This window comes from Lonchura striata, chromosome 5 (assembly GCF_050655825.1).
Source record: "Lonchura striata isolate lonStrDom1 chromosome 5, ASM5065582v1, whole genome shotgun sequence".
NCBI lineage: Eukaryota > Metazoa > Chordata > Aves > Passeriformes > Estrildidae > Lonchura > Lonchura striata.
The window spans coordinates 68,799,162-68,812,259 of NC_140707.1; the positions used below are offsets into that span (position 1 = coordinate 68,799,162).

The 13,098-nt window shown below is 46.7% G+C and overlaps 1 protein-coding gene across 1 annotated transcript in view; it reads left to right on the top strand.

The window, feature by feature from the left end:
* The first annotated feature begins 1,646 nt into the window (after positions 1-1,646).
* The window catches only part of RTN1 (reticulon 1), a 123,624-nt gene continuing 112,172 nt past the window's right edge, over positions 1,647-13,098 (top strand). The window contains exon 1 of the mRNA XM_021554533.3: positions 1,647-1,976. Within this exon, the coding sequence (XP_021410208.3) occupies positions 1,787-1,976 (190 nt within the window). The 5' untranslated portion in view covers positions 1,647-1,786. The remainder of the gene's footprint in view (positions 1,977-13,098) is intronic.

Below are 13,098 nucleotides of genomic sequence, written 5' to 3' on the forward strand. Positions count from 1 at the left end.
AGAGCACACAGTCCACACTCTTTCTTCTCAGCCTTTTACTGTAGTAACACTGTCTGTGCTCATGGCAGCAGCCTGATACCTCGATAACCCCTTTGGTGTGTGGGAATGAATCACTCCCAGTGGCCGTGTGCACCCATTCTATTAATCTATTAATCAGGTAAACCCTGATGGTATGGGACGGGATTTGCCATTACAGCCATGATGACTAAAATCATTGCTGCTGATCTGCAGCAAACATGTCCTGTCTTGAAATAAAGAAATATAGAAAATCATATTAACCTGGGCATGTTCTTGGCTGTGAGGCTGGTGATGCCCTGGCCCTGGCCCCCCTGCCCACAGCAGCTGTGGCAGTGTTCCAGGCCAGCTTGGATTGGGCTTGGAGCAACCTGGGATAATGGAAAGGTGTCCCTGCCCATGGCAGGGGGTGGAACTGGATGCTTTGGTCTCTTAGGTTCCTTCTATCCCAAACCATTCTAGGATTCTCAGGCAGCAGCAGGATGGAGTGAGGATAAGGGTGGCAATTCCCTGAGAAGATAGCACAAATGAGAATCATCAAGGCTATTTTCAAAGCTTTTCATCTTGTATTGTGGCCTTACCCTGGATTTCCTCCCCCCTTGTCTGGAAAAAAGTGGAAACATGTCCAGTTTTCAAACCCAAGCATAAAGGTTGCTGTAGGCTGCCTAGGGCTGCTGGGACATACAGATCACAGCTGAGATCCACTCCTGCAACAGGCAGACAGCCTGTGGGAATGAAATCTTCTGGCTGGGGCAATTATGCTCCACTTTGCAGCTTGACCTGTCGCATGACAAGAGAGAGGCCCTTCTGCAAGGCAGGGAATTTATTTCCTTTATCTGTCTGTGCCAGAACTCTGTACAATGCAGGAATGATCCCATACCCGTTACCTGAATCCATTTGCTCCTCTGTAAAAGGACAGCAAGGAAACTTGTTCCTAGTTCACCTGAGAAGTAGCACAGATTCTGTGAAAGCACCGACTCTGCTGTGTGCTTTCCCCTTTGCTGTATCTCACGCTGCTGCTCTCCCTGACAGCAAAAATCTCTTGACATTTCTCATCGCCCCGGTACACACACATGATTTTGTGAGGCAGTAAGCAAGCAAATATAACGGCACAAAAAAAGGGGGAGAAGAAAAAAAAAAAAAAAAAAAGGCACACAGACACCTGCTGCGAGTTTATTTTGACAAGTGCCAATAAGCTGCAAACAGAGAGGAACGAACCGGATAAACAAACGCAGCGCGGCTTCTCTCGCTGGGTTAGGGGCTGGCGGAGATGGGGGGAACGGGCCGATTTTGGGGTTTTAGGGCTTGCTGAGAGCTCCGTGTCCTGCCGGCCGAGCCCGGCGCTGCGGGAGGAGCCGTGCCCGGCTGCGGCGCCTGCGGGATGCTCTGGAGCGCAGGGATGCGGAGGAGGGGGGCTGCGGGAGGGGAGAGGGAGGCGTGTGCCTGCCTGCCTGCCGGGGGGCATTTCTTCCCTTACCCGCACAAGCCGATGCCCACCCTGCTGAAGCAGTTAAACGGGGGAGAGCAGCAGCCCGGCTGGCAGATCCCTGCCCTGTGATATGCCAGCCACAGGGTGACGCAAGGGCTGGAAGGCTCCGGCTAACGAGCCATTTTCACCTGCGTAACAAGCGCCGGTGGAGATCCAGCGGCGGCGGCGGCTCCCGGTCCCCGCAGCCGGCCAGACCCCAGCGCGGCCGCAGCTCCAGCCCAGCCCGGCGGCCACCGCAGCCCTTCCGCTGGCCCCCGCTGCGCCCGAGAGCCGGAGGTCAGCATGTCAGCCCCGCCGGACCCCCAGGACCTGCTGCTGGCCGGCACTGGGCTGCACTGGGCTGCGGACCGGCCGGACCAGTACGCGGCCGGGGCTCCGCTGCGGGATGGAGACGGGGCTGAGCAGCGGGAGCAGCTGGGCTTCGGCTCCGCCAGGGAACACCCGCCCGTTTCCATGGCGACTGCATCCCCAGGTAAAAGGCGAGGGGTACCCAGGGATGCTCAACAAAGGGGGCCCTGGCAGCGGCGTCTCCCGGTTGTCTCCTTCCTGACGCTGCCTCTGTTGTCCTCCCAGCCTGGCTGCTTGGAAACATTGCTAGCGAGTTAGTGAGCGCGTGTAGGGAAACAGAAAATAACGAGGAATTGCGGCCTTTGCAAGTAGTTATTTTTTGCTGATGTGGGGGAGGGGGGACGCAGGAAACAGCCAAGTTCCCTAAAGCTCTTTGCAGTTTGTTAGGCACAAGACAAGCAGATTTCAAGCAAATGTTGAAAGGCATTTGATTTCACCTGAGCTGATGTGGATCTGTCATCATTTGTCATACACCTGTTCACATCTGGAGTGACAGATCTCGATGGACTTACTTCAGCTATCCCCCGTGAACCTGGAATTCCTGCATGGTCACTTATTATTTCAACACGCAGCTTTTAATGGAGTGCCTGTTATGAAGTGTTTGTACATTTTGTGCATGCTTTTGGGACTTGTTCATTTATTTGTGGACTTCTTGCTTGCTGTGTTTTCCACCTTTGGAGCACTGAGGTGTGTTCGACTTCAGGTGCATTCAGTTTAGGGTCTGCAGGTTCATTGATTTTCAGTTTATTTTGGGGATGTGTTCAATTTCCCTTGGTTTGGGGTTGCATTCTTTAGTAGATGTATTAATAGCAGGTGTACAGCTGTTAATGAACCCCAGGAGGCTTCAGCTCTCCATAGCTTCTGGTAGAAATGTTTTGGGGAAAATTATTCTATTTCATTCTTGGGGACAAATCCATACTTTCTTTCCCACTGTCAGAGAACCCAAACAGCCAGAAGCCCCAGCCCTGGGGGAGCTGATACATCCCATCTCACTGGGAAGTAGATGTTTCCATTATAGAGCCTGAAGCATTAAACTTGTCTTGAGTAAGCTGAGGGTCAGGGCTCGGGACAGGAATCGATCTCTGTTATGCAATAGCTGCAGGAGCATTAGGAACTGCGTTTTTGGGCTGAGTCCCTTCTAATCCCCTCCAGTCAATCAGCACAAAATTTAGCTGGCTCTGCTCATACCCACACGCATGGTTTCGCGGGGTCTGGGTGTGCGTCGGTGCCCGTGGTGCTCCCGACATGGATGTTCCCCTGTCTGCTGGATGTGACCGAGCTCAGGGGTAGAACAGGATCTAACACCCCTCGGCTGATGTGGGAAATGTTTTGCTGTTTTGTAGCTCTGGGCAGGCAGCTGATCTGCTGATGTGCTGCTCATTCGCTGAGCTGAGTGTCGGGGTGTGAAACGTGACTTTTACTGGAGGCAGGGGCAGAGGGCTGGGGATGTCAGGCTCTGGGAGTGTGTGTGAAGAGGGGCAGGATTGTGGTCACCAGGTAGGGCTGCCTCAACCATATAATGACACGAAGAAGAGGGGAAAGGAATCTTGTGAGCTTTTTTTTTTTTTTGTTCACTGATGGATAAAAATACGGCCATGCTGAATCTTAGCATACAGAACAAAGAGGGGTGGTCTCTTAAACTGTGTAAATCACTATTAAATGGAAACACTGTGAAACTGCTTGCAATTAATGGAGGCTTCTTCAGGCTTGACATGGCTGTAGATTTACACTTGGAGAATGCAGAATAGAGAGACAGAAAGAAAAGAAAAAGGAGAAAGAAAAGAGAAAAAAAGGAAAGAAAGACAAAAAAAGAAAAAGATGAAAAGAATTTTTTAGCTTTTGGAGTCCTCTGCAAAGGGGTTTTAGATGTGTTTACTTGTGTCAAACTGTGACAGGGTGGAGGCAAAGTGAGTGATACAGATATTTCTTTGGTGTTTGCTGGCTGTGGACTCCCAGACTGTCAAATCAGCAGTACTGTAAGAGTAGTAGCGTGCTTTAAACGTTTCCCATTTTGTTTTCCCTGTTCAATAAAGAGCAGTTGTGTGGCTGTGTGCGTGTCTGGCCAACCATGGCAGACAGAGCAGCATCCCAGGCAGTGCAGCCCTGCAGTCTCCCTCTGTTTGTGGCTGCAGCAGCTGTATTTCTGTTCCACACTACCTAGAGAGCCACGACTCCCGCCCCCTTCACCAGGGGAACTAAATAATTTCCTTGTTCTCTCTGTGTGACTAAGTATTCATAAGTTTCTGAATAAGAAGACTGTCATATTGTTGAATATCTGAAACTGTCAAGCTTTTTCTGAGAACTCTTTATTTCTCCTGCTCAGAGAGAGATTCCTGCCTGTTCCTAAGCCATAGGAATGGACCCAGCAGGAGATGCACAGCTCCAGCTTTTTTACAACACTGCCATAATCTGCCATAAACTCAAACCCTCCTGACACAATGGGCTATCTGGGGACAAGGAGCAATCCATCCAACCAAACAAGAGTGAATTGGACAGAATAATTTTCAGGTAGTTTCCCCAGCACATCCTGTATCTTCCTCCACACCTGTCAGACCGGTCTTTTTTTTTTTTTTTTTTTTTTTGGTGAAAACCATGGTTATGCTTTCTGAGGCAAGAGCAGGGTCTGGAGTCTGGGAGATTCTCTCAGCATAAAAATAACTGAAAGCAAATGGGGGTAGTTTATCACAGGTTGTGCAGATATTTTCTTATACAACCTAAAAATTTGCAAACTTTCCCCGATCTTGGCTTTTGTTTTAAGTTTGAAAACCAGCCAGGGATTGTTGAAAGGTTCAGGAATATTTTCAAGCTGGCCGTGGGCCCAGCTTTGAGCCAAGCTGGCTTTGTGTCAAAACCTGGTGAGTGGTTTCTGAATGATGAAAAGCAATGGATTTCACTCCCCATTCTTTGGATCAACCAAAATCAGCAGTGATTGAGACTGCAGAAAAAAATTCCCACGAGGAGTGGAAAGCTCAGAGATTTCTCAAGCAAAGTCAGGGCAACAGGAAGCTGCAGATCCCACATCAGCCTCTCCTCTTGCAGGCCTCCAATGAAGATCAACTCCAGTAGCTTCTGATCAGGGATAAGGCTGTTTCTCTTGTTTCATTCCTTGGCCCTTGAATTTTGCTGAAAATATCTCTCTTCCTCAAATACCTCAAAGTTTTCCTCCTTCCCAAAAACGAATTTGGTTCAGGGTGAGAGGACCTTGCAGGCACGTCTTGCAAGGACTGGTGAGGGAAGTGGTCCTTAAGGGCTGGTGAGGAATTACATGTTGGTGAAGAGAGCCCCATGTCACCCAACACACCATCTGGTCACAGATTCTGTTATTTTATTTTTATGCACCAACAGTGATTAAAATCCCTTGAGAGGAATTATTTCCAAAAATATTACACAGGCTGACAGGCGTTCCCCAGGATAAATACATATGGTTTCCTCCAGAGAAATGGCAAAATGGTACAATGGACTGTACCTCCATGCTGGACGTGTTCTGCAGGGAAAAATAGCAGGGAAAAGCCAGGAACTCACACAAATGGTGATTCCTGTGTAAGGATCTGGGAAATTTCATGCAGCCTGGTGCATGGGTGGCTATCTGCAGGGTGATACATCGGTGGTGTTATGCCCCTGAGGTTAGAGAGCTGCCAGCTCATGTTCACTCCAGGCAGTCAGACAGGCCACAGCAGTCAGGACATCCCTGGAAATCCTGGCCCATTTCCAGCTGCCTCCAAAGTCAGGTCCAGCTGCCCACAGGAGAGGAGGCCAGTGCCACAGGGGATGGCATGAATAACTGGGACATGGCTATGGGGGCATGATGGGATGGGGAATATGGCCTGTGGGAACCCTTCTGGAACAGCATCCAGGGGGTGGCTGGGATCTCCTGGGGCGCCTCAGTGGCGTGGAAGCCCTGGGAGTAACAGCACCCATTTGGTGTGTGCCAGGGAGGGACTCAAAGCTGCTCGGGTGCAGCAGATGAGTTGGGGAACAGCCTCTGCCTGCTGGGGAGCAGTGGGAGACCAAACCCAAGGAGTGTTTCATGCTCTGATAGGGGCAGATATAAGACAGAAAACCGTGAGGGGTTTTAGCTCCCATTGCTCCATGATGAGGACAATCTGTAATGCCAGTGCTTTAAGTAAAGACCTTTTCAAAACCCCTTTCTAATTCACATGATTTGTAGAGGCTGGGTTTGAAGCTGTGTGCTGTGTACCCACATGTTCTCAGCATGAGCTTACCCACCAACCCAACCCCCTGCAGTGAGGTGCTCCTGCCATAAGCCTCAATTCCACTGATAATGCTGCACCAGTGAATCTCAGTTCATGGTTTCTCTCCAGTTGCTGGCAGCTTTGCACCTCGGCATGAAAGAGATTTCTGATGGTTTTCAGGCAGGTTGAGAACCCCGTGGTTCACCTGGCTGGAGAGAAGTAGGCATGGACATGAATGTCTGCACTGCTTGGGTTGGGCACTGACACTTGGGGTGTCAGATCATGGACAAAGGCAGCAGATTCCCCAAGACAACTGGCTCTTTGTGGCCTTCCCACCCCTTCCCAGGTGTTGCTCTAGGAATATTCCCTCTCCCCAAAAATCCATAGCAATGTGCTGCTCTAAGCCACCACACTGGAAAGGCTAAGGCACAAACCTTAATTTTTTAAGTTGCTGTAGAAAGGTCTTGGTGGATTCACTGACCTAAACATGACACAAGGGAGCATCAGCAGGTGTTTGGAAATGTGTCCTGAACTGCCAGGCAATCCTGCTCAGATTGAACCACCTGGGGCCAGATTTAGTCTTGCTTTGGAAGAATATATATTGATGTCAATACTATTATCAACACTTTAGTCTTTTCAGATTTAGAGAATTGAATTTAGTTTTTCTCTGCTGTCTGGATTAGCCACTCACAACTTCTGATCTACTGCTGTGAGTGAAGGGGACAGAGATCATTTGGTGGAGGTTCTCCCCATTCCCTGGTGTTTTGTTAGTGCAAACAGATTTTGCAGAGGGACAGAAACAAAGAGGATTTCTTATTGGATCTTTCTGTTCTTGTAATCCTCGTGAAGCTTGAAAAAGTAGCCTAAGCCCACAGTTAGCCAGCAAAAAAACAAACAAACAAACAAAAAAAACCAACAACAAAAAACAAACAAACAAAAAAAAAACCCCACCTGTTGAAGTACCATCCTTCACCATCCTTCATTCTCACATGGGTAAAGTCAGAGCAATGGCTCCTTTTGGGCTTCTCCAGAAATGCTCTGCATTTGAGGTGCTCTCAGAGCTGCCTAAAACTCCTGGTATAAAATCTGTGCAGCAGTGTAGTTCCCAACTCCACACAGATCAAAATGCAGCTGGTCTTTCCCTGCTCCTCACAGGGCTGCAGATAGTTCTGTCTGCTTTTACTGCCACACTCATGAATTTTCTTCAGCCTTCAGGGCTGCAACTGGGTTGAGGAAGAGGATGAGGCAGATGAAAGAGCAAAGTAGTACCAGGGAGGGTGACTCACCTGCCTTATTTTAATCTTCATCACTCAGTAATGAAATGTTTTATTTATAGATGAGGAACTGAGGGGGAGAGTTTGGGGAGGAGGAGAATGGTGTGGAGGGGAGAGGCTTTGGATGTCCCAGTTACTGCAGGCGTTGGATTTTGTGAGTTGCAGTATTTTCTGGGCTGTGAATCTCCCCTGGGCTGGGTGCTTCATTATCTCTCACTGCTACAAGGGTCCCAGGAGGCACTTCTGTCTCCTTTTTCCTTCAGCTCTGGAAATGCCACGTCTTATGCCTTATTTTTACCATAAAACCTTATTGTGCTGGTATCAGTCTATCTGGGGACAGCAACCCCAGAAAAGCCTGCATGTTGTTGTCCCTGTTTCAACCCTCCCAGAAAAGTCTGGGCAAATCCCACAGGTCTGTTCATCATTCACACACCTTGCCACGAGGGATCCTGGCCCAGCTGCGTGGCCTGGATTGGCCCAGGATGCTCAGGACTAGAGTCAGGCTCTGCTTTCAGTCCTAATTATTTAATGCACAAGAGTTTGAGCTCAAAGTTCCTGAAACAACCAAGGAGTTGTGCTGCAGGTCCACATCATCAACAGGGAATGGATTTTTAAAAATGGGTGACTTTTTTGGAATTTCCCTCACTCTCCCTCCTTAGTAGTTGGTACTTATAAAATGGGCCAAGTACGCACTAAGATTTTTCATTTTTAATGTAGCATTTACGTCTGTCCTTCATGTGCTATTGTCTTACTTCTAAATCAGGAGTGCTTACAAAATTCTGGGGGTTCTTGGTTTTCTTAGGTTGTTTGTTTGGGGTTCTTTTTTTTTCAAAAGAGAAGGTGGCCTCCACACAGCAAACCAGGTTTGAAATAATGAAGCATGATTTGTAATTAGTTTTCTAATTTAGGAGAAGCTGTAGAGTTGGCATGATTCAGCACTCAGGAGCACACCTCCCATTTAGTGTTCTTGTTTTTTAAGACATTTCTGATTTATGGTCAATCTATTCCTCCAAGAAACCTCGTACCTTCAACAGTGAGAATAAATTCTTGGCACTCACCTGCAAGGCAAGGCTTGAAATAGAGAGGACCTTAATCACCTATTTCAGTCCTCCTTGTTTCAGTGAAGTATTTAGGATTCTAATTTTATGGAACGTAAGCACATTCTTAACTGTTATTAAAATTAGGATTGTCTTTAGCATATGCATAAAGGTGAGCATGTTTTGTTTAATTTAGGGATAAATGAGGTAGAAGATATATAATGTATAAATTGGCTTTATTACCCATTAGACCAGACTGCTTCAAGACGCTTGCATGTAAAACGGAAGCACCAGCACTTACCCATCTCATTACAGCACTGTGAAAATTAACTTTTAAAGAGATCAAAAACTTAGAATGAAAATCATAATCATGTTGCTGTTGTTGACTTTGATCTATCATATGCTTCTAGTTGAGAATAAAAATGGTTAGAAATTATTACATCCTTCATAAGCCTGTCACTTTCAAATATTGAGGTGTTACCTCATAAACATTGGCTTTGTGCTTTAATATTCCTTAAGAGTGGGCTTTCCCACCTTGATTTAAATAACAGCTGATAAAGGAGTTACTTGCATATTTCTTTCACTGCTGTGATAAGTCGCCTGCCCCTGCTGCAGCCTCCTGCTATTGTGAGCTCTGGTGTGAGGAGAGGTAGCTGCTTCTTCAGAGAGGGTTTGGACACAGTTGCCATTAAGAGCTGCAGCATTCCCAGCATCTCCCTCATTTCATGCAGCAGTGGCTCCCATGCTGGGTGCAGGGCTGCAGGAGATGATGGGGCAGGGAAGATGCTTCCTGCCCTGGGGTGACTCTGCAGACCTGCAGTTATGGCAGCTCCAGGCTCTTTTGTGACATTCAGGACATGAGTTGTGTCTTATTTTTCAGCAGTGCTGAATTTATTAACTGCAGCTGATTTATTGCCAGCAGCTTTAAAGACATTGAAGGGACTTATTAACTGTGGCCAGTAAAAAGCAAATGCACGGGGCAGCTCTGTCAGGCTGGAAACTTTCCTGCTTCCAGTCCCTCAGGATCTTGTCTTCTCATCTCTGAGGGATTTTTTTCCTGTCCAGATTGTCAATCCATGTCTTGGGTGCACATGTGGGTGCCCCTGGGTGAGCCCTGTGGCTGAGAAGGAGGAAACACCGAGTCTGGCCAGGGTTTTGTAGCCCAAACACAGCCCTGGGTGCTCCATCACCCCATCAGAGCCTTCATGGACATTTCAAAGACAGAAATTCAGAAGTTACAAATCCCAATTACATCCCCAGCTTTCCCTGCACTGCATTAGTCACTGGCTGCATGACCAAACAAAAATCCTCACCCTGGGCAGGCTCTGCAGCACAGCTGTGCACAGAAGGGCTGCAGGCAGCCTGAGCCATCTGAGTTTCTGCTGATGTTCTCCTGCTGAGCCTGGGCTCCTCCACACAGCTCCCAAAACACCCAGGGGCACCTGTGGAAGAACTGTTGGAGGGACAGACTGCATTTGAGGGTTCTGACTGATGCCTTGTGAAAGCTGACCTAGAACAGAGGCTAGACTGAGTTAAAGAATAAATCAGGGATTTATTAAAAGGCCTCAGTGGATCCACCTTGGGCAACACAAGAGCCCAGCCAGGGCTACACCCAAGATGAACCAAAATGGTCAGAAAATGGATGGCTGGTCACAGGGACTCACACTTTTGTCAGTTTTGCTCCATTTGCATATTGGAGTTAATTGTCCAGTTACTGCCTTAGCTTTTGAAGCTTATCCCATCCTTCTTGTTTTTCTCTCTTCAATCCACCATTGTTTGTGCTCTTGGGCCTGAGATTTGGATCAATTGTCCTTGGTCCCCAGCTAGAGAAGGAACTCTTTTGTCTCCCTACTCTGTGGAAAGAGCTTACTGTCCCCTAGCTTCATATAGCTCAGAAGTACACACTAAAGCAGTAGAGAATCTGAAAAATATAAAAGCTAAAACCTGAGGCATCATGATCAGCAAGAGTTCTGCCATTCACAGGCCTAATCCCTCCCCTAAGTAGGGTCTTATTCCCCCACAAACATAATTTTGCATCTCAGGAAGGTGGGGACTCCCTCACCCCACACAGGTTTTGGTGCACATGTAACCAGCAGAGCAGTTCTGCTTGGAAACCATTTTATTGCCAAACTCCTGGGCAGGCAAAGAGCCGGATCCTGAGCAGAGCTTAAAGGTTACTTTAAATCTGCCAGCAGCAGATTTAAGGTGTTCAAGTGTTCACCTTCATCCAGGTCAGCTGCATCCCTCTCCCTGTGTGAGGCACCGAGGCCAGGGCAGGGCTGGAAGATGAAACCTGCAGCCAGCAGAGCTGGGGATTGTTGGAACTCAAAATGTCCCTCAGACATTTTTGGAGGTTCCAGATCCAGGTCAGAAGCATTTGAGACCCTGGCAGGCAGCTGGAAACAGCTGTGACTTTGGGTTTGAGCCATGGAATGATTTACCAACTTTGCAGGAAGAGCAAGAAGTCACAAAAGTTTAGATATTAAAGTAGAAGTAGTTACAAAGTAAAGGGAAGAATTTTTGAGTGTTGTACAGGTGGGGTTTAACACCTGTACAGGGGGGTTTTTACTTTGTACTGGGGGTCAGATGTTTTAAGATGGAGGGATTTGGGCCTGTCCTGTTCTCCCTCTTTCTCCTTCCTTACCTGCATGTTCTTGGTGATGTTGGCACTCAGGTTGGTTTAGAGTAGAAAAGCACCATTTAATATAGGTAATAGGTATTGGGGAAAAACTGTAACCATGTAACACGTAATGTACCATATAAAAGATAGAAAAGCACCATTTAATATAGGTAATAGGCATTGGGGAAAAACTGTAAACATGTAACACGTAATGTTCCATATAAAAGAGAGCAGCAGCCCTGGCGGGGAGAGAAGAAGCAGTCGGGGTCAGAGAGGATGTCAGGGTGTCTGTGTGCCTCTGCCTGAGCTATGAGCAAACCACAGCAGCCCCAGAAGAAAATCTTTTAGATAACTTGAAATAAACTGCCTTGAGACCAGGCAACAAGAGGCTGCTGAGCCTTTCTTTGGAAGCTCTGGTTGGAGGAGAGACTTTTCCACCACACGGAGCCACCCCTGAACCAGGCCGGGCTTTCGTCAGGGGTCAGCGTCTCATCCCTGCCCTGATCTGTGGAGCAGCATTCCGTGTGCTCCGTGGGAGGAGGAATGAGCTTTCACAGTCCTCAGCTCTCCCCTGGCTGCTGGAGCACGCAGGGGTCTGAATCCCAATCACTTTAATTGGCTCCTTCCCTTGATGTCCTTAACGCAGGGCAAAAAGCGATGCGCGGCTGCTCCCGCGCAGAGGAGACGTTTTGCATCTCGTGATGTTTCCGTGACCTGAGCACGGTGCAGCACGCTGGGGATGAAAATTGCACCTCAGCTGGGCTGGGAGCTGAGCTGCTCCGGGCAGGTGGAGCTGCGTGAGAGCAGCAGCAGCAGCCATTTGTTATTTGCAAAGAGATTTTAGTAAAACGGGAAGCGTCTTCTCCCGCTCCTCATGGAAGTTACAAAAATGTGTATATTGCAGTTTTCCATCCTCTGTTTAGCACTCATCTCTAGGGATGTAGCATGTTTGTCAGTTTGCTGGTTGGGAGTTTTTTGGTATTTTTTTCCTTTTATTACAAAGGTTTATAGCTTTGGTAAACATCATTGAGCAAATGCTCTAAACTGCAATATTGCTGTGCACTAAATTTGAATTGAGACGGTTGCCTTTGATGTAGGGCTAACCTAAAGCTGAGGCTGATTCCTCTCTTTTGCAGCTTTTGCAGTTCTTTAAAAAAAGACATAATGCAGCATTTATGTACTTGCTGATTTTTGTACTGCTCTAGCAAATTATCACTGGAATGGAATTGTAGAATTGATTCCTCAGAATTTCCTGGTTATCTTGAAAGTTTCTGTTTATCATTTGTGATTCTCAGAGCTTAATTGGCTTGTAGAAAAGGTGTTGGGCCCAAAGGTGACACTCAAAGATGATGTGTGAGAGTTAAAATCCCAGAGGAGTCACCTGCTCTGAACACATTGTTGATGGGAAAAAATAAAATATAAAATAAAATCTTAAAAAAAAAAAAAATTAAAAAAAGAATAGAATAGAATAGAATAGAATAGAATAGAATAGAATAATAAAATGGGTTTAGAACCCCTGGGCAGTAGTCTATTTATCACTTTTACTAAGAAATCCTCATAGCAAATTGGCTGGTAAGTAGCACCTTTGTTGCTTGCAAGAGAGAATTTTTGTAGATTCTTAGTGTTTTAGGTGGTATCTACTTTTCCACGTAAAAAGTTCTGTGGGTGTTTAATGAGGATATGTCACACACAGGACTGAAAAGTCACACAAGCAATTAAGTGATTGCATGGACAGATGTGGAGTCATTAAATAAAACCTGGATTACTTTTACATGGATGAAATAGGACCTCTGCCTATGAAAATACCTATCTCTGCTGTCAGGAGAAAGGACTGAATTTCCTGAAATTTAAATTTTTTAGAAATTTCTCATCAGGCAAAAAAAAAAAACAACTTTCCACAAGAGATACACAGATTAAAATAGTATTAATAAAAATAGTGAAATATTAGAAATAAGTGCATATATTTTTGAATTGTTCTCATATCAATTAATGTTTCACCTTACTTGGCTATCAGCATTGTTTTGAAAAGCACCCTTGCTTTTATAGGAAGACATTTATTCCAAATATACATAAATTTAATTTGAAAGCACTAATTCCAGCCCGCAAAGTTCTTTATTCTATT